General features: G+C 41.5%; 2 protein-coding genes across 8 annotated transcripts in view; one reads left to right on the top strand and one right to left on the bottom strand.

Moving 5' to 3' along the window:
• The window catches only part of LOC129021015 (E3 SUMO-protein ligase RanBP2-like), a 46,397-nt gene extending 27,922 nt beyond the window's left edge, over positions 1–18,475 (bottom strand). For 2 of the 7 annotated variants that reach the window (XM_054466087.2, XM_054466089.2), the window contains exons 1-6: positions 18,285–18,475; positions 9,589–9,653; positions 7,898–8,009; positions 7,320–7,472; positions 3,046–3,276; positions 2,556–2,701 (exon numbers count right to left, since the gene is read on the bottom strand). In XM_054466087.2, the coding sequence (XP_054322062.1) occupies positions 2,556–2,701; positions 3,046–3,276; positions 7,320–7,472; positions 7,898–8,009; positions 9,589–9,653; positions 18,285–18,356 (779 nt within the window). In that variant the 5' untranslated portion in view covers positions 18,357–18,475. Of the gene's footprint in view, positions 1–2,555; positions 2,702–3,045; positions 3,277–7,319; positions 7,473–7,897; positions 8,010–8,895; positions 9,018–9,588; positions 9,655–18,284 lie in introns of those variants that run through there. The other 5 variants (XM_063658313.1, XM_054466092.2, XM_063658312.1 and 2 more) reach the window with 4 other exon arrangements.
• Positions 18,476–18,534: 59 nt separating this feature from the next.
• LOC129021016 (putative upstream-binding factor 1-like protein 6) lies at positions 18,535–22,198 on the top strand. The gene is given in 2 exon segments (XM_054466093.2): positions 18,535–18,633; positions 20,766–22,198. A coding segment is annotated over 1 exon segment (1,182 nt). The 5' UTR covers positions 18,535–18,633; positions 20,766–20,897; the 3' UTR covers positions 22,080–22,198.
• Positions 22,199–22,609: the final 411 nt, after the last annotated feature.

Below are 22,609 nucleotides of genomic sequence, written 5' to 3'. Positions count from 1 at the left end.
TCCAGCTACTTGGGAGGATGAGGCAGGAGAATCGCTTGAACCTGCGAAGCAGAGGTTGCAGTGATCCGAGATCACACTGTTGCACTCTAGCCTGGGCAACAAGAGCAAAACTCTGTCTCAAAAAATAAAATAAAATAAGGCTATTATTATTAACACACAATAGGGCTTATTACATTTTTAATGGATTACATATTTTTTATTTCTTTTTAATTTCTAATGTAATAAACACTGATAGAAATAACCCACATACGGCCGGGTGCAGTGGCTCAGACCTGCAATCCCAGCACTTTGGAAGGCCAAGGCAGGAGGATCACGAGGTCAAGAGATTGAGACCTCTCAGTACTTTGGGAGGCCAAGGTAGGCGGATCAAGAGGTCAAGAGATCGAGACCAGCTGGGTGCGGTGGCTCACGCCTGTAATCCCAGCACTTTGGGAGGCCAAGGTGGGCGGATCACAAGGTCAGGAGATCAAGACCATCCTGGCTAACACGGTGAAACCCCATCTCTACTAAAAATACAAAAAATTAGCTGGGTGTGGTGGCGGGCACCTGTAGGCCCAGCTACTCGAGAGGCTGAAGCAGGAGAATGGCGTGAACCCTGGAGACAGAGCTTGCAGTGAGCCAAGATGGCGCCACTGCACTCCAGCCTGGGCGACAGAGCGAGACTCCATCTCAAAAAAAAAAAAAGATCAAAGATCGAGACCATCCTGGCCAACATGATGAAACCCTATTCCTACTAAAAATACAAAAATTAGCCAGGTGTGGGCTAGGCATGGTGGCTCACGCCTGTAATCCCAACACTTTGGGAGGCCGAGGAGGGCAGATCATGAGGTCAGGAGATCGAGACCATCCTGGCTAACACAGTGAAACCCCGTCTCTACTAAAAATACAAAAAAATTAGCCGATCGTGGTGGTGAGCGCCTGTAGTCCCAGCTACTCAGGAGGCTGAGGCAGAAGAATGGCGTGAACCTGGGAGGCGGAGCTTGCAGTGAGCCGAGATTGCGCCACTGTACTCCAGCCTGGGTGACAGAGCGAGACTCTGTCTGAAAAAAATAAATAAATAAAAATAAAAAATTAGACAGGTATGGCGGCGGGCACCTGTAGTCCCACCTATTCAGGAGGCAGAGACAAGAGAATCACTTGAACCCAGGAGGCAGAGGTTGCAGTGAGCCGAGACTGCGCCACTGCATGCCAGCCTGGTGAGAGCAAGACTCAGTCTCAAAAAAAAAAAAAAAAAAAAAAAAAAAAAAAAAGAGATTGAGACCATCCTGAACTCCGTCTCTACTAAAAACACAAAAATTAGCTGGGCGTGGTGGTGTGCACCTGTGGTCCCAGCTACTCGGGAGGCTGAGGCAGGAGAATTGCCTGAACCCAGGAGGCGGAGGTTACAGTGAGCCAAGGTCGTGCCACTGCACACCAGCCTGGTGACAGAGCAAGACCCCATCTCAAAAAAAAAAGAAAGAAAGAAAGAAAGAAAGAAAGAAAAAAAGGAACCCACATACAAAGATCTTTGATGTCCTTAAGAAAAATGTAAAAAGAACTTGGGACCAAAAAATTTGAGTATACAAAGAATACAAAATAAAACATCCTACATGTTTTCTAAAATAATCTTAAAGTTATGTTAGTTCTTTTAGATACTGCTCTTACCCTACCAATTTAGGACACTATGTACTTTTTCAAGAAAATTACCTACTCCCTGCACTCAGTGAAATGAACTTCTGTCCTTATACCAGATGGGGAAATAAATTAACTTCCAAACAAATGGACAGCCTAAACTAGCAATCAGTAAACTTTTTCTACAAAGAGGAGGAGAATACTAATCTGGCTTTACAGGCATACAATCTCTGCTGCAACCACTCAACTCCAACCTTGTAGTATGTAAGCAGTCACAGACAATACATAAACAGAGGCATGCTGTATTCCAATAAATATTAACAAAATTAGGCAGGGGCCATATTTGGCCCACAAGCTCTAATCAACCCCTGCTCTAAACTAACATCTTTATACAAATCCAAGTGATGTTTTTGTTCCATGGAATTTATTTTCAAAATGGAGACACTGGTTTTCAAAATCAAAATTTAGGAAAAAAGGTAAATCACATAGTTGAGTTCTTTTCTTTCTTAGCTAAAACAGTATTCTCTGAAATACTAGTGATGCTAAGTGCTTATACTAGTACATGTGAACCTAGCCATCTGATGACAGATGAACTTTAATTTTCACTCAAGATTATACTATTATAAAAAATAAAATATGAAATAGCAGTTAGAACATTCATTTTAAGCTTGACCATGACAAAACTGAGTATTTAACCATAAGGCTAATTTTAATCAAGCTTGAACTATAAGAGTTCTCTAAAAAGGAAAGTCATATAAAACCAATTAGAACTTCCCCATAAAAGAAGAAAAATAAGATTGCCTCCTAGTGGTTCACTGTATTAACTATAACTCCTAGGTACATTATAGAAATAATGATTCAGTAAAGAAGTTTAGAGCAATGAACTTACTGCAAAAAGAAAAACTGCAATTTATACTAAAGCATTCTCCTCAAAGTCAACGTACCTTTCCAGTAATTCTCTACTTTCCTGCACATTTCTAGTGGAAAGCGTAAGAAGCATAAGATTAGCATAGGCCAGCAGTAAGTCTGTATTGGTTGCTCGCCAGTCACTTTTATCAGACTCCAAACACTGTAAAGACTCCAGATATTCCTATTTTGTTGAATGAACAGTAAGTTACAAAACTTAATCAAATGTTAAGAAATTAACCATTTTATGCCTACAAATTCCTTTTCTCACTCCAACCACATTTGTAAAACTATATTGATTTTTACATCAACCTTAAAATGAAAACACCAAAAACATATACAGTTATCATAGTTACCTCCCCAATCTTCCCATTATAAATTTAACTGAACCTGGTAAAAATTTCATTTTATAACTGTTCTACATAAATAAAAGAAATTTAAGTCCAGCAGGGCACTGCTGCTTTAGTACAAAAAGATGTATGCTAATTGCCTACACAGAAATGTAAAGACCCAATAGCTTTTATCTACCTTAAGGGTCTGTACAACACACGAATTCCATTCTAAACTTGAATGCAAAGCTGTGTTCCTCTCTGCCTCATGGCAGTGGGCCACAGCATCCTTCAATCTTTTATTTGAGCGATACAACTCCACTAGCCGGATATTCACATGGACGTCATCAGGTCTTACATAAAGTTCTGACTGAATCAAGTCAAAAAGTTTATTCCATCCATCTTCACCTTCACAATCTAGAAGCTGTTCCTATTTAGAGGGGAAAAAGAAAAATTATTAGAGTAACACTTGTGCAATTTTAAACAAGTCATGCTCCCAAAGAGCACCATTCCACTATGTCTAGTTTTATGATGATGCCACCAAAAACACCATCCTATATACCTTATTCATCCCTTCTGAGAGTTGCTTACAACCCAGAAACTAAGCCTCAAGAACTGTATGTGAAGAAAAGCATCTGTGATTACTGCAGTAGCTCATACTCTCTTCAGAGACCACCACGACTATTGCCACACATCCCTGTCCAACTGAGTCACCACCAGAAGCCTAGACCTCCCCAGTCAATCCTCAGCAACAAGGTCTTTATCTTCAAACTGCTCTGTATCTCCTTAAATCTGACTCAATCCTGCATCCCCTCTCCTCCCACTGTTCTGTTACCTTCATCATCATCTCAAAGCACTGTCATCACCTCCTGACCTTAAATGAAGACAGTATCATCTCAGGATAACCCCCACTACCGTGATGGCTTTTTCTCTCTGAACTTACATACAAGGAGAGGAAGCAGGGTTTGTGGCCACTCACTTCTCATTTGCGATGCTCTTCCATCAGCCTCTCAAGAAGCTAGGAGCACAGGCATGCACCACCATGCCCGGCTAATTTTTTTTTAACGTTCTGTAGAGATGGGGTCTTGCCATGTGGCCCAGGCTGACTACTCAGTTCCTTAATCACCTCATCTCCAGTGATGTTATCCTCCACTCCAACCTCAACCATCCACTTGCCACTGACACAGGTCTTCAAAATCTGTATTTTGGACATACCACCGAAACCACCGTACCACCCTTCTTATTCTTCCACCTCACTGAGGGCCTACATACCCTTACTTTCAGAAATATACTTCTCCACCACATGACAAGTTCCCTTCAAGACAATAACATCATCAAGTATTAAACACCTGTAAACACATATAAATACACACACTTTCTTCTGTCAGGCAAAAAATGCTATAATCCCTTATATCCATAATTACTGTTTGCTTACAGATCCCTTCAACTAACTCCCTCTTTTCCTCAGAAGAACCCTCCCAACTGGTTTCTGTGTGCTTATAACCCCAAGCTAACTGATTACATTTTCATTATCTCAACCATCAAACTGGTGCTGCCTAAAACAAAATGTCATTTTAGTACTAACAGACTCACTTTCTCCACTCCCTGACACTTCACACCTCCTCCTATTTCCTCAACTTCCCCATACCTTCCTTTGACCCTCACTTTCAACCTATAACCTAGATTCATCCTTCACTGAGAAACTTGATGCTATCACACATAAATTCCATTTTACCTTACCTACTTAAATTCGTCTTTCCCCAACTCTCAAGACCAAGCCGCCCATTAGTACTCTGTATTTCATTCCCCTCTCTCCTTTATCAATTTCTCCTCTTCTGGATGAGATGGATGATACCCTGGCCTCTCCCTATTGCAAAAGCCCTGGTCTTTGACTCTATGTTAAACATTTTTTTAAAAACCACTATGAGTGCTTTTAAAAAGTTCTATCTCATACTTGAGAGAAAAAGCCTTCTCAACAGTGATACTCTCATTTATTAAACAAACGTCAGAAACTGTTTACCTTAGCAAGCCTTAAATTTTAGGAGAAATGGAATTACTTTGCATGACAGTTATAAATCTCATGGATTTCAATTCCAAAAAAAAAAAAAATCTGATACAGGAAAGGTGTCACAGTGCCTTCAAGTCATTAAAGAAAATCTTTAAAGAATGCTTCAAAGTATCTAACTTGTTATACTGCAAGAAAAGAATCCCCTATCATTACATATGTTCTTTAACACTACTGACACCAGATTAACTGGATTGCCACGCCCAATATGGGAATTATGTTTGAGGCATAACTCCTAAGAGAGTAAAGAAATCTGCACAACTAGACCTCACGTTTTAGACTAATATTTAAAATCCAGCTGCTTATTACTGGGGAGAAAAACTTATCAGTAATATTTATCTTTGGAAGCATTTTCAATGCTTTTTCAGCTTCAAAAATCTGTACGTGATTGTTCATAGCAGTTGAACAATAGCCAAAACCCAGAAATAACCAAAATGCCCCTCAAAAGTGAATGGTTAAGGCTGGGCACAGTGGCTCACACCTGTAATCCCAGCACTTTGGGAGGCCGAAGTGGGTGGATCACCTGAGAACCCGGGAGGCAGAAGTTGCAGTGAGCCGAGATAGCACCACTGCACTCCAGCATGGGCGACAGAGCAAGACTGTCTCAAAAAAAAAAAAAAAATAGTGAATGGTTAAATTGTGGACCATGAAATGCTACTCAGAAGTAAAGGAACCAACTATGGATATACAAAACTTATATGGATCACAAATGGTATTATGCTGACTGAACAAGCCAACCTCAAAAGATCACATGCTTGGCCGGGCGCGGTGGCTCACGCCTGTAATCCTAGCACTTTGGGAGGCTGGGGTGGGCAGATCACATGAGGTCAGGAGTTCAAGACCAGCCAGGCCAACATGGTGAAACCCTGTTTCTACTAAAAATACAAAAATAAGTGGGACATGGTAACATGTGCCTGTAGTCCCAGCTACCCGGAAGGCTGAGGCAGGAGAATCACTTGCACCTGGGAGGCGGAGGTGGCAGTGAGCTGAGATTGCACCAGTGAACCCCAACCTAGGCAACAGAGCAAGACTCCGTCTCAAAAAAAATGAAAAAAGAAAAAAAAAAGTCACACACTTCATGATGACATTTACATAACATTCTGAAATCATCAAAGTATAAAGATGGAGAACAGATTAATGGTTGCCAGAGGTCAGGCATAGTGAAGAGAAGTAAGTAGCATGACTACAAAAAGGGCAGCATGAGGAAGATCTCTGTGGTAATAGAGTAGTTCTGTATCTTGACGGCAGTGGTGGTATGAATCTACACGTGATAAAATGAAAGAAAACTATACATACACATTGTACCAATGTCAAAATTCCTGATTTTGATATTGTGCTTTGGTCGGGTTAAACAGGTTGAGTATCCCTTATCCAAAATGCTTGAGACCAGAAGTATTTCAGATTTTGAATTTTTTCAGACTTTAGAATATTTGCAGGATACTTAGCAGGTAGAGCATCTCAAATCTGAAAATCTGAAATCCAAAATTTTCCAATGAGCATTTTCTTTGAGCACCATGTCAGTGCTCAAAAAATTTCAGATTTTGGAGCATTTAGGATTTCGGATTTTAAATGCTCAACCTGTATAAGCATTGGGAAAAAATGAAGTAGCATATAGGATCTTTCTGTACAATCTTTGCAACTTCCTGTGCAAAAAAATCTATAATTATTTCAAAATCAAAATTTTTTACATTTCTATCAGAAACATATATAATGGGGGTAGGAGGAGACTAAAGGCAAATATACATTTATAATTTAATATTGTACATACACAATAAAGTATACATTAATATATAAAACATTACAATATACATTTTAAATGTTTGCCAAACATATTTGTGTAGATTTTCTCCAGAACAGTTACTTAGTAAACTATATTTTACTCTATAAAGAATATCAGGACCAGTCAACACACTAGCAAGAACTTCCTACCATTTTTAGTAATTACGTCTTATATACTAGAGAAACCACCTTTTATCTTTTGCCTGAAAACCTTACTATCTCAAAATACAATCCCTTCTACTTTCAGACAATAGTTATTAGAAAACTCTTCTTTAAAATATCCCTAAATTGTCATCCTGTAGGTAATTTTCACTTAAAGAAGCAAAAACTGGATACCAGACAGAACTTAATGTAAATCTTAGCTCTACTTAGTTTACAGCTACTAAACTGTAAAATCCCTAAAATATTAATTATTCCAGAAGGGTAAATGAGATGTCACTTATAAAGTATAACTATGCCTAATAAGACAGTAGATGCTCAGAAAGGTTTTAATACACTTTTTAAAAGAAAAATTTTAAAGGAAACACAAACACCTGGGCTTAAGGTTTGCTATTGAAAAGTAATTTAAACTCCAAATATTAGAAATGGTTATGTCTTAAGTTTTCTCCTTTTATGTTTTGTTTGTTTACCTTTAGTTTATAAACTGCAGGACTTCCTGGGAAAAGTTTAGCTGCTCTTTCAACCCAGTATTTTGCTCTTCCATCAGTAACATCATTTTTACAAAGCAATTTTGCAATCTTCAACACAAGATCTTTTTGTGTTGGGTTTAATTCCACTGAACGCTAATATCAGAAAAGAAATTAAAGATTAGTATGTATGTATGTAGGAGTATATATACTTATATATAAAGGTTAAAAAATTATCACTCCAACCCTTAAAAAATTCTACTTCTAGAGAAAACATGTTACTTCAAAGGTGTTAAAATAAAAGTGTCTTGGAATTTTCTGGAAATGAATCAAATAAAAATTATATTTGTGTCATTTGAATGCAAAAAACACAAAAGAACACCATTTCTGACCATGTTAGACTTACAATTTATAGGTGTTAAACAATTCTACAGCTGTTCCAAGCTGTGTCACGTAATTGTACTATGATACCAATGCCTGTTTTATGATATTCATAAAATATATTTGACTTACTTATATAAATTTCTTTGGGCATCATGTGTTTGGCTATGCAAAGGCTATATTTGAATCCTATAACTTACCCTGTAACATTCAACGGCTTTGTCTGTGTTTTCTTCCAATTCATAAAGAAGACCCAGAAATCTATGAGCTTTGGGATCCCACTCTTGCCCATTGATGTAAGTACATATGTATCTGTTTTTTAAAAGTAATACAAAAGTAAATTAAACTTAGAACTGTACTTTTAAATGCTAACCGAAGAATACATCTTAAACCAAAGCAACCACTAAACTCGTTTATATTGTTACCCAAAACTACCACTATTTATGCAGATAACTCAAAAGTATTCATAGAAAGAAATGGGTAATACTTAAAAACACGTACATAGAGTTGACCACATACTCATTTTACCATTAAATGTCACATTTACCAAATTTTTCTCCAGTGTTATCCACACATAAGAAATGAACATATAAATTGCTTTTTCTTCCTGATCACATTTTAATAAAGCACTAACAGTTTTGCAAATAAATTAGAAGTGATTATAGTAAACATTTTTAAAGTTGTCATAACACAAAATACTAAACAGCAACAATTTCCCAAACAAAGGGAAATACATTTACCCTTTAAGCAAGAAAGTAATTTCTAACAGTACTATATCCAGCTAAAATCGAACAAAGAAAAATTACTACTTACAGTACCAAATACAGGAAATTTCCATTTCTCAAATCAAGTAACAACTAAAATAAGTAAATATCCTCTAGGTTCCTTGACAGTATTACGATCAGAGAAATTAGGCCAGACCTAAACTAAGGGATTAAAGTCTTACAGTAAAAAGGTACAAGAGTTAACAGTCACAGTGCTGCTAGTTACATAATTTATGTACCACCATTTTCCTTTCTTACCAGCATTTCCATCTTCCTTTGGATGCCTTTAAAAGCCTGCCTCCCAGCTGGAAGCAGTAACACACACCTGTAGTCCCAACACTATGGGAGGCCGAGGCAGGCAGACTGCTGTGCTCAGAAGTTCAAGACTAGCCTGGGCAACATAGTGACACCTGTCTCTACCAAAAAATGCAAACCTTAGCCAGGTGTGGTGGTGCGCATCTGTATCCTCAGCTACTTGGGGCGCTGAGGTGGGAAGATCTCTTGAGCCCAGAAGGCAGAGGTTACAGTGAGCAAAGATGGAGTCAGCTGCTCCACTCCAGCCTGAGCAAGAGAGACAGATACTGCCTTAAAAAAAAAAAAAAAAAGCCTGCCTCCCTCTTAATTTCCTGCTTTAATCCACTCCAAGCCAGGAAATCAGAATCACCAAGCTTCTTATCCCTAGGATAGAGCCTTAGAGCATCACATATTGTGTCAATTAAAGACCTTTTATACAAGCTATCCTCCTGCCTTACACTTACAGTTTAATTTTTTATTCATTGCTATTTTCCATCTGATTAAGGTATCAGATATCTAACCAAAAACAAATTAAGATATAGGCATGGTCCTCTTTTACTCCAACAGAAGACAATTTTTAGAAAAAGTGTTTTAAGCCAAACAATTTCTTGCCCTTGGTATAAACAAGCAGCAGCATGCAGAAAACACTAATTACAGTTTCAATCTCAATGGAATCTAGGCTGGTCCTTAGCATCAGTCTGAGTGATAAATCCCTTATTCCAGAATACACTTAGGAAGAACTACTAAGAACATATTTTTACCTATTTCAAAGAAGAAAATGAGAAAAGGCATTGATTTTTAAAAAACGAATACATGTTACAGTTTGTACTTACTTTTTAGCAAGATCATATTCTTTAGCTTCATAATACAGCTTTGCAAAATAGAATCCTTTCATTGACTTTTAAAAAAAAATTAAAAGTTGTTTTACTTTTCATACAGAAATATTTTCCAACATTTTTTCAAAAGCAGTAAAAACCTGTCCTAAGTTTATGTTCAAATACGCCATTTTCATTCACTTAAAAGTTTTTTTTAAAGCCTGACAAATGCATAATTCCATGTTTTATAATTTCCTATCACAAAACAAAAAATAGAGCTGGGTGCAGTGGCTCATGCCTGTAATCCCAGCACTTTGGGAGGCCGAAGTGGGCGGATCACCTGAGGTCAGGAATTTGAGACCAGCCTGGCTAACATGGTGAAACCCCGTCTCCACAAAAATACAAAAATTAGCCAGGCATAATGGCGGGTGCCTGTAATCCCAGCTACTCGGGAGGCTAAGGCATGAGAATCAGTTGAACCCAGGAGGTGGAGGTTGCAGTGAGCCAGAGGTTGCAGTGAGCTGAGATCGTGCCATTGCACTCCAGCCTGGGCGACAGAGCGAGACTCCATCTCCCAAACATCATCATCATCATCATCATCATCATCATCATCAATAAGCTGGGTGCAGTTGGTAACACCTTTAATTCTATTTAATTCTAGCACTTTCAGAGACCAAGGTGGGAGGCTAGCTTTGAGGCCAAGAGTTTGAAACCAGCCTGTGCAACACAACAAGATCCTGTCTCCGGGGGGAAAAATAGCCAGGCACAGTGGAGCATGCCTGTGTTCCTAGCTACTCAGGCGGCCAAGGAAGGAGAATCACGAGCCCAGGAGGTTGACACTGCTGTGAGTTATGACTGTGACACTGCACTTCAGCCTGGGTGACACAGGGAGATCCTGTCTCTAAATAATAAATACATACATACAAAAAATAAATTCAAGAAAGCAAGACTAGCAGACAACAGAAGTTAAGAATTTTCATCAGCCTTGGAAATCCTGGAAACCCTGTGGTACCACTCTCTCACTTAACAAACAAAAGAAACCAGCTTTCTTTGGGGAGGAAAGGTATTCCAGAAATCTCTTCTCCTACCATGTGTAAGCCTCTATGGGAAAGAATAAGTAAGTACTTAGGATCTATTAAGGCACTGAGGATTCCCTGGTCCATGTACTGTTCTCTCTACAGATCAGATCAGTATTTTACAGTCAAGGAGTCAAAAAAGCAGAAATAAATAATGAATTCTTCAAGTAATAAACAAGGTCCACAGCCTGGCTCCTTGGTTCATAAACTCCAAAGTCCAAAATGCTGATGCACACCAGGCTGGGTGCGGTGGCTCACACCTGTAATCCCAGCACTTTCGGAGACTGAGGCGGGCGGATCACTTGAAGCCAAGAGTTCGAGACCAGCCTGGCCAACATGCAGAAACCTCCTTTCTACTAAAAATACAAGAATTAGCTGGGCATGGTGGCACATGCCTGTAATCCCCACTGCTTGGGAGGCTGAGGCAAAGAATCGCTTGAACCCGGGAGGCAGAGGCTGCAGTGGGCCAAGATCGCACCACTGCACTCCAGCCTGGGCAACAGAATGATTTCCGTCTCAAAAAAAAAAAAAGTGCTGATACAACCAGAGTCCATCCATGTGATAAAGAGTATACAGCTACTCAAACATCTTATTTTTGAAATTCCAAGACCCCAGTGAATGTCCAAAACGATGAATAGTACCAAACCAGGTTGCCATCAATCGAAACATGTTTCCTGTTTGTGTCCTCCACCCACAAATTTAATGTCTTGTCCATCTTAACTAAGCACTTATCACACACTGTGGCTGTAACTTTTACAGTTTGGGGTGTCACAACAAAAACTAGCACAAATTTCTTTTTCCTTCTTCACAATTTCATGGACAAAAAGATTTGTTCTTCCCATAGATCTTAGCAACCCCAGTATATGATCTTTTTTCTTTCCTAAGTCAAAAACTCACCTTTTCACTTCAAGGAAGCACTGTATGGCTTCTCTCTGGCATATGTGAATTGCCAGCATCGCTACTCTTGCTCTTTGGTGCCATTTTAAATAAAATAAGGGTTACTTGAACACAAGCACTGCAATACTCCAACAGTTGATCTGATAACTGAGATGGCTAGTATGTAACTAGCACATACAGCATGAATATGTTGGACAAAGGGATGATTCGTGTCCTGGGTAGGACGGAGCAGGAAGCTGTGAGATTTTTATCATGTTATTCAGAACTGTTTGCAATTTAAAACTCATGAAATGTTTATTTATATCATCTTCCATTCAATATTTTTGGACCACGGGTGACGCAGGTAAGTAAAACCACATAATGCAATACTGTGGATAAGAAGGGACTACTGCACCAGCAACGAACAATCAGAAAAGGAAATTAAGAAAGCAATTCCATTTACAATCGCATCTAAAAGAAAAAAATGCCTGGGAATAAATGTAAACAAGGAGGTGAGAGACTTGTATGCTTAAATTACAAAACGTTGCTCAATGCCAGGCTAACACCTGCAATCCCAGCACTGGCGACAGAGCAAGACTCCGTCTCAAAAAAAAAGAACTATAGCAATCTTAACAAAAATAATACACAACAGTCAGGACAGCACGTAAAGGAACAAGGCTTGTCCCCCCCTTCCTTTTTTTTTTTTTGAGATGGAGTCTTGCTCTGTCGCCAGGCTGGAGTGCAGTGGCTCGATCTCTGCTCACTGCAACCTCTGCCTCCTGGGTACAAGCTGGGACTACAGGCGCACGCCACCATGCCCAGCTAATTTTTAGAGATGGGGTTTCACCATGTTGGCCAGGATGGTCTCAATCTCTCGACCTTGTGATCTGACTTCCTCCGCCTCCCAAAGTGCTGGGATTACAGGCGTCAGCCACCGAGCCCCGCCAGCTCCCCCTTTTCAAAATGAAGAAATAGATTCAAGATACAACGCCAAAACATAATAGAAAAATAATTCCATTACCTTCTTTGCTTCCAACTATATTATTAGACAATCTTAAGATAATTAAACAACTTTACAAATTATTCTTCTATATGATCTTTTGCCTCTAACCTGCTCACTTTACAAGAGAACTGAAGCTCAAGCAGGTAAATGCCTTGTTTAAAGATATACAGCTAGGAAGGAGCACAGCCCATGTTATGTAAACAAGACAATATCTGATTCAAGCAGTACTTCTTTACATGACGGCAGATGTCACTATAAACAAATACCTGAATTCACTTAAGCTGCCAAATATCAAGAACTGATGTAGGGCTGAAAACAGGAACAGTAAGACCCTAAGAGATGCCACATCATCTCTATCTTGCACAATAAGATAGAGATGTAATTGTAATTGTTCAAAACTTAATATTTGTGGCCTACTTTTTCATTATGCAGTTCTAAATCTCTCTTTTTTTTTTTTTTTTAATTCAGACGGAGTCTCGCTCTGTCGCCCATCTTGCACAGTCAAATGAATCTCCCTCCCCCTAAAATCCTCCAAAAAAGCTGCTGTTCTCAATAAACCCATCTGATCAGCTCCAAATCTGTGGAGTCCCAACAAGGGTGAAGGCCGTGATTATACAGGACAATGAAGAAAAGTCTAGATACTGAACCATGAGTTCCCCAATCTTCTTCCCCTGGAACATAAGGGTAAGGAAATCTCTCAAAAGGCAGAACAAACAAAAGAGGAGAATAAGAGAAAAATTAGAGAAACTCCAGCTTTCAGGTAAACGTCATTAAAAAAAGGGTAAGAAACGGTCAAAGAAATAATACAAGAAATGTTACAGAACTGAAAGAAATGAGTATCCCAATTGAAAGGACACTTCCAGAAAACCTTTAAGTTACCAAGAACAAGAATCTCATCGGACTCCTAACAACAGAAGTTCTAGAAAATGGAGCAATGCTTTCAAAATTGCGAAAAAAATTATTTCAAACTCAGAATTCGATAACCAAATGATCAACTGTATTAAGTAAAGATGTTTTACAGACATACCATTAGTTTCAAGACCAGCCTGACCAACATGGTGAAATCCCATCTCTACTAAAAATAGAAAAAATTAGCCGGGCGTGGTGGCACACACCTGTTATCCCGCTACTCGGGAGGCTGAGACAGGAGAATCGCTTGAACCCGGGAGGCGGAGGTTGCAGTGAGCTGAGACCATGCCACTGCACTCCAGCCTGGGCAACAAAGCAAGACTCTGTCCCAAAACAAAAACAAACAAAAACACCTCTCAACCACTTTTCCTCAAAGCAAGTGAGACCATGCTACACCAAAACAAAGAAAGTAAATCAAGAGGACATGAGATACAAGAAACAAAGGGTCTAACTCAGAAAAAAGATGAAGGGAATTCTCAAACTGATGATAAAGGGAAGTCCCAAGAGCACAGCTGTGTAGCAAAGAGGAAGAAAAACCAATCCAGGTTGGAGAAGTCAGTTAGTAAGGGTATTCCAGGTAGACAGACAATCAATCAATCAATCAACCAATCAATCAATGTTTTAAGCTGAAATTGATGGGATTATGTGACCAGTTTGACCACATTTGAGGGTTTAAATTGCTGAGTTTAAGTAAACAAGTAGTAACACAACATACAAGCAAACCAAAAAATAAAGCAATTATTCAGTCCAGGAAAAACAAAACTGCAAAACAAGGGCAATTCAAATGCAAAAATATTTACCTTATATTTATATAAATGTTAAATATTCATTTAAACAAAAACTGCAATAACAATACTGAAAGAATGAGGGGCAAACCTAAGTGTCTGAGGACAGTTTGGGAGGAGCATAATAGCCAGTACAGAATGTCTAAAATGGGGCCGGGCACAGTGGCTCACGCCTGTAATCCTGGCACTTTGGGAGGCTGAGGCGGGCGGATCATGAGGTCAGGAGATTGAGATTATCCTGGCTAACACGGTGAAACCCTGTCTCTATTAAAAATACTGAAAAATTAGCCGGGTGTTGTGGCGGGTGCCCGTAGTCCCAGCTACAGGCTGGGGCAGGAGAATGGCGTGAACCCGGGAGACAGAGTTTGCAATGAGCCGAGATCGCGCCACTGCACTCCAGCCTGCGGGATAAAGCGAGACTCCGTCTCAAAAAAAAAAAAAAAAAAGAAAAGAAAATGTCTAAAATGGGAGAAAGGGAATTAAAAATAACAAAAGTATATATGTGTGTTACTCAGAAGTATGAAGTATAGATGTAAAGGGCAGAAAAAATAACTAACAGCTGTCAAAGGTGCCTGCCTGTAGTCCTAAGTACTCAGGAAACAGAGGTAGGAGGATCATTTATGCCCAAAAATTTGATGCCAGCCTGGGCAACACAGCAAGACCCTATTCTAAAAAAATAAAAATAAAAATAAGTGCTGTCAAGTAGCCTTTGAGAAGTAGGAATCAGCTGCAGAATAAGAAAGCAACTTGACAGAACATAGAAAATCTAAACAGAAGCCATCTGGAAAAAGAAAAACTAGAGAAAGAATGATTTTTTTTCCTTTTTTTCTTTTTTTTTTTTTTTTTGGAGACAGAGTCTCGCTCTGTCACACAGGCTGGAGTGCAGTGGCGCAATCTCTGCTCACCACAACCTCTGCCTCCAGGGTTCAAGCAATTCTCCTGTCTCAGCCTACCGAGTAGGTGTGACTACAGGCGCCTGCCACCACACCCGGCTCATTTTTGTATTTTTAATAGAGACGGATTTTCACCATATTGGTCAGGCTGGTCTCTCGGCCTCCCAAAGTGCTCGGATTACAGACGAAGAATATTTTTAAGAAGGGCAAAAGCACATGTGAGGGAGGAAAAAAATGGCAAAACAAGAGGAGACTAACAAATGAAAGCACAGTGGAAGACTAGAAAGATATAATATACAGACGCATCATCACACTCCAAAACTCAGACATTCTAGAAAGCATGGTCGGTTCACAGATGGCCAGCCTCTGCCAAACTGGGGGAGAATATTAACCTCTTTATATTCTTCACAGCCACTGCCTCTTCTCCCTCCATTCTTTACCTTCTATCCAAAGCACCCTGTTTTGTCATTTCACTCAAACCTAACTTTACAGAATAGCTTCACATGTTCCAAAGTTACTCACTAGTTAATCCATATTCCGCTGAAATCCCCAGGTTCTAATGTAAATGACTTTCAATTTGGGGGAAAAAAAAGACTCCGTAAGTGTAAGAGAGGTGGTCATAATAACCAATCCTCAAAATTTTGCCAGCACTCCACTTTATTTAATGGAAAAGTTATGTAGTTGAAAGAACATTCTAATTTCTGTCTAGACCAGTGGTTTTTAATCTTTTGGAAGCCAAGGTCCCCACTAAGAATCTCAGAAAGGCTCTAAGCTTGCTTTTTTTTTTTTTTTAAGCTTGTTTAAAAAAAAAAAAAAATCAGGCTGAGCAGAGTGGCTCACACCTGTAATCTCAGCACTTGGGGCCAAGGCGGGAGGATCACTTGAGCCCAGGAGTTGGAGACCAGCCTGGGTAACATGGTAAGACCCCGTCTCTACATTAAAGAAAAAAGCCGGGCATGGTGGCGCATGCCTGTAGCTGGCATGCCTGTAGTCTCAGCTACCCAGGTGGCTAAGGTGGGAGGATGGATTGAGCCCAGGATGTCAACGCTGCAGTGAGCCACGATCCCGCAACAGCACTCCAGCCTGGGAGATAGAAAGAGACCTTGTCTCAAAAATAAAATAATGGCCGGTGCAGTGGCTCACGCCTGTAATCCCAACACTTCGGGAAGTGGAGGCGGGGAAATCACTTGAGCCCAGGAGTTCGAGAACAGCCTGGGCAACACGGTGAAACCCAGTCTCTACCAAAAATACAAAACAAAACAAAACAGCGGGTGTGGTGGGTACACCTGTGGTCCCAACTACTCGGGAGACTGAGGTGGGACGATCGCTTGAGCTGGGGAGGCGGAAGTTGCAGTGAGTCGAGATAGCGCCACTGCATCCAGCTGGCTGACAGAATGAGACCCCAACTCAAAAAAAATAAAATAACACAAAAATTGAAGTCTTTAATTTCAGAAGTTACAGGAACCCTCAATTAAGGTCTGTTTTAGACTCTATCATCACATTCATATTTATACTATGCTAGCAGTTTGAAATTACAATGTACAAGTAGATATCTATCCTCCTCCTCTGGAAGAATAGACTGTAACTTACTCCACTGTTCCCAAGAGAAACTAAATCAGACCCACTGCCAAAATTCTGCTGCACTACCTATTTGACCCTGAACAAGTATCTTAAATCTCTACAGGTCTCAATATCCACAGGGTTGCTGGAAGCGCAAAATAAGATAACCTATGCTTAGTTATGATAAGAGACACAATTGTGCTACTATTATAATCACGGTCATCCGTGAGTTTCCGGTTTTTTTTTTTTTGGAGTCTCCCTCTGTCGCCCAGGCTGGAGTGCAGTAGCGCGATCTCGGCTCACTGGAACCTCCGCCTCCCGGGTTCAAGCGACTCTCCCGCCTCAGGCCTCCCGGGTAGCTGGGACTACAAGCGTGCGCCACCACGCCCGGCTAACTTTTTTTGTATTTTTAGTAGAGACGAGGTTTCAACATGTTAGCCAGGCTGGTCTCGCACTCCTGACCTCAGGCAATCCGCCCTCCTCGGCCTCCCAAAGTGGTGGGATTACAGGCGTGAGCCACTGCGCCCCACCAATATCCTTTTAACATCAACAATAAAAACAAGTGACTTGTAGCTAACATTTAGTGCTATGTGTCAAGCACAACCCTAAATGTTTAAAATGGATCATCCTATCAAATTCTATTAATGTTACAACTCCATCTATGGATGAAAAGCGTAACTGGCCCCAAATACCCAGCTTATAAACGACAGTGCTGTGATTATTCAAGCCAAAGCAAACTGACTCAAGATTCTGTGCACATCCACCTTTAATAGCTTCTTCCGTCACTCTTTAGATCCAATTACTAAAGTCTTATTGAATCCAAAATAGATCACATTATTTACCTGTAAAGAGGAAAAATACCCTAAAAACATTTGTGGAAAAGGTTAAAAATTGTAAGCCATACTAACGATTTGTAAGAACTTTAGAATTTTTTTTTTTTTAAGCAAAGGCAGCTACCAAAGTGTTCTGGGTGGAGGCGGAGGGGGGCGAGGGAGGTGAGTATGAGGAGCGCAGTGGAGGTGGACCCTTATAAAGGGACAGCGACAAACACCTCATACTCAAAACAAGGGGATTTCCCGTGTCATTTGCTCCGTCGGACCATTGCAAATGTCCGCGCTGAGATGCCTACGTTGTCACTCGACACAGCCGCCAAAGCTCACCCCGGAGCTGCGTCAGTCCCCACTGGGTTCCTCCAGGCCAAAGAGGTACGACCTCCGCCGCAGCATATAATGTAAATGTCCAGGAGATGGGAAGAAACCCGCCGATATAGCACCCGGGTGCCCAAGCCCCCGAGAACTAAGCCGCGCCGGTACTACGCGGCGCGCCATCGGCCAGAAAGCCTGGGCCAGGGCGGGCCCACGAGCGAGCACCGTCGGGAACAAGCCGGGAGAAAAAGGAAGCGCCGGCACCAACGGTCTCCCGTCCACCGCGGTCCCCCCAGGACTCTCCCTGCGCTTGCAAGCGCCACGCCGCCCACAGGACTGCGCTAGCCGGCCGGCGCCTCAACAGAGCGCGCCAGGGAGCAGCGCCCATCGGGAGCCATGACGCCTGAGCCGCGCCAGGCTGCCGCCCGGCCAGGTCGAGACCGTCGGTTTCTTGGAGACCCACTCACCTCTCTAGGCGACCGGGCGGAGCCCTGCACCGAGGCGATGTACCGCTCCACGTCGGCCTTGCTGCGCCTCATCGCGCCACCAACCTGGCTGCCCAGCCGCGTGAGACCAGCGCTCAACCCCGCAGCAGTCACCACTTCCAAGAGGAAAGCGCCCGCAAGCCAGTGACGCAGCGGCGTAGCCGGCGGAGGACCATTCTGACGAAGTTGCGTCCTGCGTCATCACTGTGCGTCACATTGGCGGCGTCGGCGCTCGAGCTGCACTCGGCCGGGCTCTTGGCAGCGCCCTGGGCTCTGAGGTTGTCTTGGCAACCCCGGATCAGATTTCGGCCGCCAGCGTCCACAGCCTAAGGTAGATTTCCAGCAGATAACAATTTGCGTGATGGGCTCTTAAGTGTTTTGGTCACTTATTCTAAATTATAACTGCACAATGCATTGGAAGAAAAAAGCAGTCAGGCCAATTTGGTGAACGTCTAAATTGGAACAACGTTTCTGGAGATGACTGGTTAAATACGTTGCATCGGACATGTGTGAATACTAAAGCATACATTTTTAAATTCATATCTATTAAAAGAAATGAGGGCCGGGGGTGGTGGCTCACGCCTGTAATCCCAGCACTTTGGGAGGCTGAGGCAGGCGGATCACCTGAGGTCAGGAGTTCAAGACCAGCCTGACCAACATGGTGAAACCCTGTCTCTACTGAAAATACAAAAATTAGTCGGGCATGGTGGCGTTCACCTGTAATCTCAGCTACTCAGGAGGGTGAGGCAGGAAAATCGCGTGAACCCGGGAGGCAGAGGTTGCAGTGAGCTTAGATCACGCCACTGCACTGCAGCTTGGGTGACAGCAGGCACGCACCACCATGCCCAGCTAATTTTTGTATTTTTAGTACAGACGGAGTTTCACCATGGTGGCCAGGCTGGTCTCAAACTCCTGACCTCAGGTGATCCACCCACCTCAGCCTCCCAAAGTGCTGGGATTACGGGCATGAGCTACTTCGCCTGCCCTATGTTTTGCTTGTTAATCCCTTGTCAGATAGATAGTTTGCAGATAATTTCTCCCCTTCTGTGGGGTGTCCTTTCACTTTGTTGACTTTTTTCCGAAATTCTTTTTTATTTTATTTTATTATTATTATACTTTAAGTTTTAGGGTACATGTGCACAATGTGCAGGTTAGTTACATATGTATACATGTGCCATGCTGGTGTGCTGCACCCATTAACTCGTCATTTAGCATTAGGTATATCTCCTAATGCTATCCCTCCCCCCTCCCCCCACGCCACAACTGTCCCCAGAGTGTGATGTTCCCCTTCCTGTGTCCATGTGTTCTCATTGTTCAATTCCCATCTATGAGTGAGAACATGCGGTGTTTGGTTTTTCAGTTTTTCATGTGCTTTGTAGGGACATGGATGAAATTGGAAATCATCATTCTCACTGGCATCTTAACTCTGTTCTCTTTCCCTTCTAATGCATATTTTCCCCCGAAGGCCCCATGTTACACTCCTTATGCACCCTCTATTTAAGATCTGGTTTAATTTAATGTTGTATGTATTTGTACACAATTTTACTGAAGTTAGGCTTTGTCTTAGAATAGAAGATTATCCTAAAAAGACTAGTGAAAGAGTTACGAGAATTTGGAGAATTAGTTGGGAAATCATGCCCCAGAGGAATTACTTTAGGCAAAACAAAATTGGTGGGGAAAAAAAAAAAAAAAGCAGTAGTTATCGGATCTGCCATGTTTTCAAGTTCTATAGTGGAAAATGCCAGGTATTTTGGAGGCACTTTCCGGAGGAAGCCAAACTTTCACTGAGGCTTAAAGATGATGAACAGTTAACCAAATAAAATTGAAATGTTTTATAATTGCCATTAAATCCTTAATATTTAAAAGGAGAAGCAGTATGGTTCACTAGAAAGCATTCATTCCCATGCATGGGTCCTGGAGAATCTTTAATTCAGTCTTTTATCACAGGTTCACATTCCCTCATAAAAAGGTAACAGTTGGATGCATGTCTGGAGGAGCTCTTGGGCTTGTCCTATTGTATCTTTAACTTCTCATCTGCAACTTTAGCTATGGCCATTTGGGCTGTGTTTAGAAAACAGCCATACTCAGGGCACTGTAGAATGAACAGTCTTTCCCGTTTAGGCATTTCTCCTTCCACTTTAACTTTTGACTCTGTCTTCAGGGCATTTCTGTTCTATTAAGCTTCTTAAGTGATGAGTGGTCTGGTGTTTGCCTTATGCAACTCAATTTAAGATCGGTTCATGTGAGATCTGGCAGAAAGAAGACTGGGGTGGAGTGTGGAGATATTGAATATTGCACATGTAGCATATAAAAGGCAAATATGGATTTTAATTCAGAAATGGGCTATATTTTATTTATATCGTTAAGAGTAAATTAATTATACAAGGGATGTATGGCAAATAGGGTGTAATTTTTTTCATCAATTCCAATGAAGCAGAGAAACTTTCCTTTCTTTCTCCTCAGAAATACAGACTCACACATACTGCAGGACTTCCAGAAAGAAATCATCCACTGACTCTTAAAAGTAAGGAACTCTGTGTTCTTACTCTGATGTCTACATAACCGGGATCTTATAAGTAAGCCAAAGACATCAAAATGGCTTTGCCTAGAAGCCAAAGCCATTGGTCCAATGCAGACATCTTGAGGTTACTGGAATGCATGGAGAATAATCTCCCATCTGATGACAACGGCACGTTCAGCTCAACTCAGTCACACATGGACTGGGGAAAAGTAGCTTTTAAAAACTTTTCTGGTGAAATGTGCAGACTCAAATGGTTAGAGATTTCTTGCAGCTTGAGAAAATTCAGCACTTTGAAAGAATTAGTCCTGGAAGCTAAGAAATGTGTTAAAAATACAAACAAAAGCCAAAAAGGCAGGAACCATCCAGACTTTCCAAAGAGGCCCCTTACTGCTTATATCCGCTTCTTCAAGGAGAATTGGCCCCAGTACTCCCAAATGTACCCTGGGATGAGAAGCCAGGAACTGACCAAAATCCTGTCAAAGAAATACAAGGCGCTCCCAGAGCAGATGAAACAGAAATATATTCAGGATTTCCAGAAGGAAAAGCAAGAATGTGAGGAAAAACTTGCTCGATTCAGGGAAGAACACCCTGACTTAGACCAGAAGGGCAAGAAATCTGATATCTCCAAGAGGGTTCAAACCAAAGTGCAAAAGAAGGTTCAGAAAAATATTGAAGAAGTGAGGTCTCTTCCAAAAACAGATTGATTTTTCAAGAAGGTAAAATTTCATGGAGAGCCTCAGAAACCCCCCATGAATGGATACCACAAGTTTCACCAAGATTCCTGGTCAAGTAAGGAGCTGCAACATTTGTCCCTGAGGGAGCGCATGGTAGAGATTGGCAGACGCTGGCTGCGCATCCCGCAGAGCCAGAAGGATCATTATAAGAGCCAGGCTGAGGAGCTGCAGAAGCAATACAAAGTGAAATTGGATCTCTGGCTCAAGACTTTGTCACCTGAAGATTATGCTGCATACAAAGAATCGACCTATGCTAAGGGTAAGAATATGGCAATGACAGGAGGTCCGGCCCCCAACTTGAGACAAACAGATCCGCAGTCCTCATCAGCAAAGGGTCTGCAAGAAGGGTTTGGGGAGGGGCAGGGGCTCCAGGCTGCAGGAGCAGATGCATCACAGACTATTTGGGTAAACTGTCACATCTCCATGGAACCAGAAGAGAACAGGAAGAAAGATGGCGAAGAGGAAGAAAGCAGTACCTCTTTAGACTGCAGTAGTGGAGAAGAAATGGAAGTTGATGTCTGAGGGCAGTGACTCTAATGCAGCTTCCTCAGAGGACTTCTAACTGGGACTCCACCTGACTCAGACTCCGCCTGACTCAGACTCCAGGGTCAGGCAGAGTTTCTCCACAAAAGCCCATTCATGCCATTCGTGTCAAGGAAAAGGGACTCTCCTTCTGCCTCTTTTTACTTCTTTGCTTTTTTTTTCTCTCTTTTCTGCCTTCCCCGCTATCCTCCTCTACACAAAGTAGGAGAGGTTGGAAAGAAGCAACTTGGTGCAGCACCCTCTTAAATCAGGATTACAAACCTGGGAGGGACTCTTTGGGGAGAATAAATATAAGTTTTAGCCAATACCAACCTTATCCTTAAAAAACAGGCAAATATCATCCCTTTCCCAGTGAATTTTCTGCAATTAAAGCTTCTGGAATGAAGCGATGATTAGGTGTAGGGTACACACTGTATTAGACTGAATATTTCTGAAGCAAGAAGCTTTGCTTTACTCATTTTTGTTCTGCTAAAGGCAGTAAGAAGACACCCATGAGCCTGGGACCCTGA

The sequence above is a fragment of the Pongo pygmaeus genome, chromosome 20 (genome assembly GCF_028885625.2).
Source record: "Pongo pygmaeus isolate AG05252 chromosome 20, NHGRI_mPonPyg2-v2.0_pri, whole genome shotgun sequence".
Taxonomy (NCBI): Eukaryota; Metazoa; Chordata; class Mammalia; order Primates; family Hominidae; genus Pongo; species Pongo pygmaeus.
Note: the sequence above shows the minus strand (reverse complement) of the source record. Positions and strands in the feature narration are given on the sequence as shown.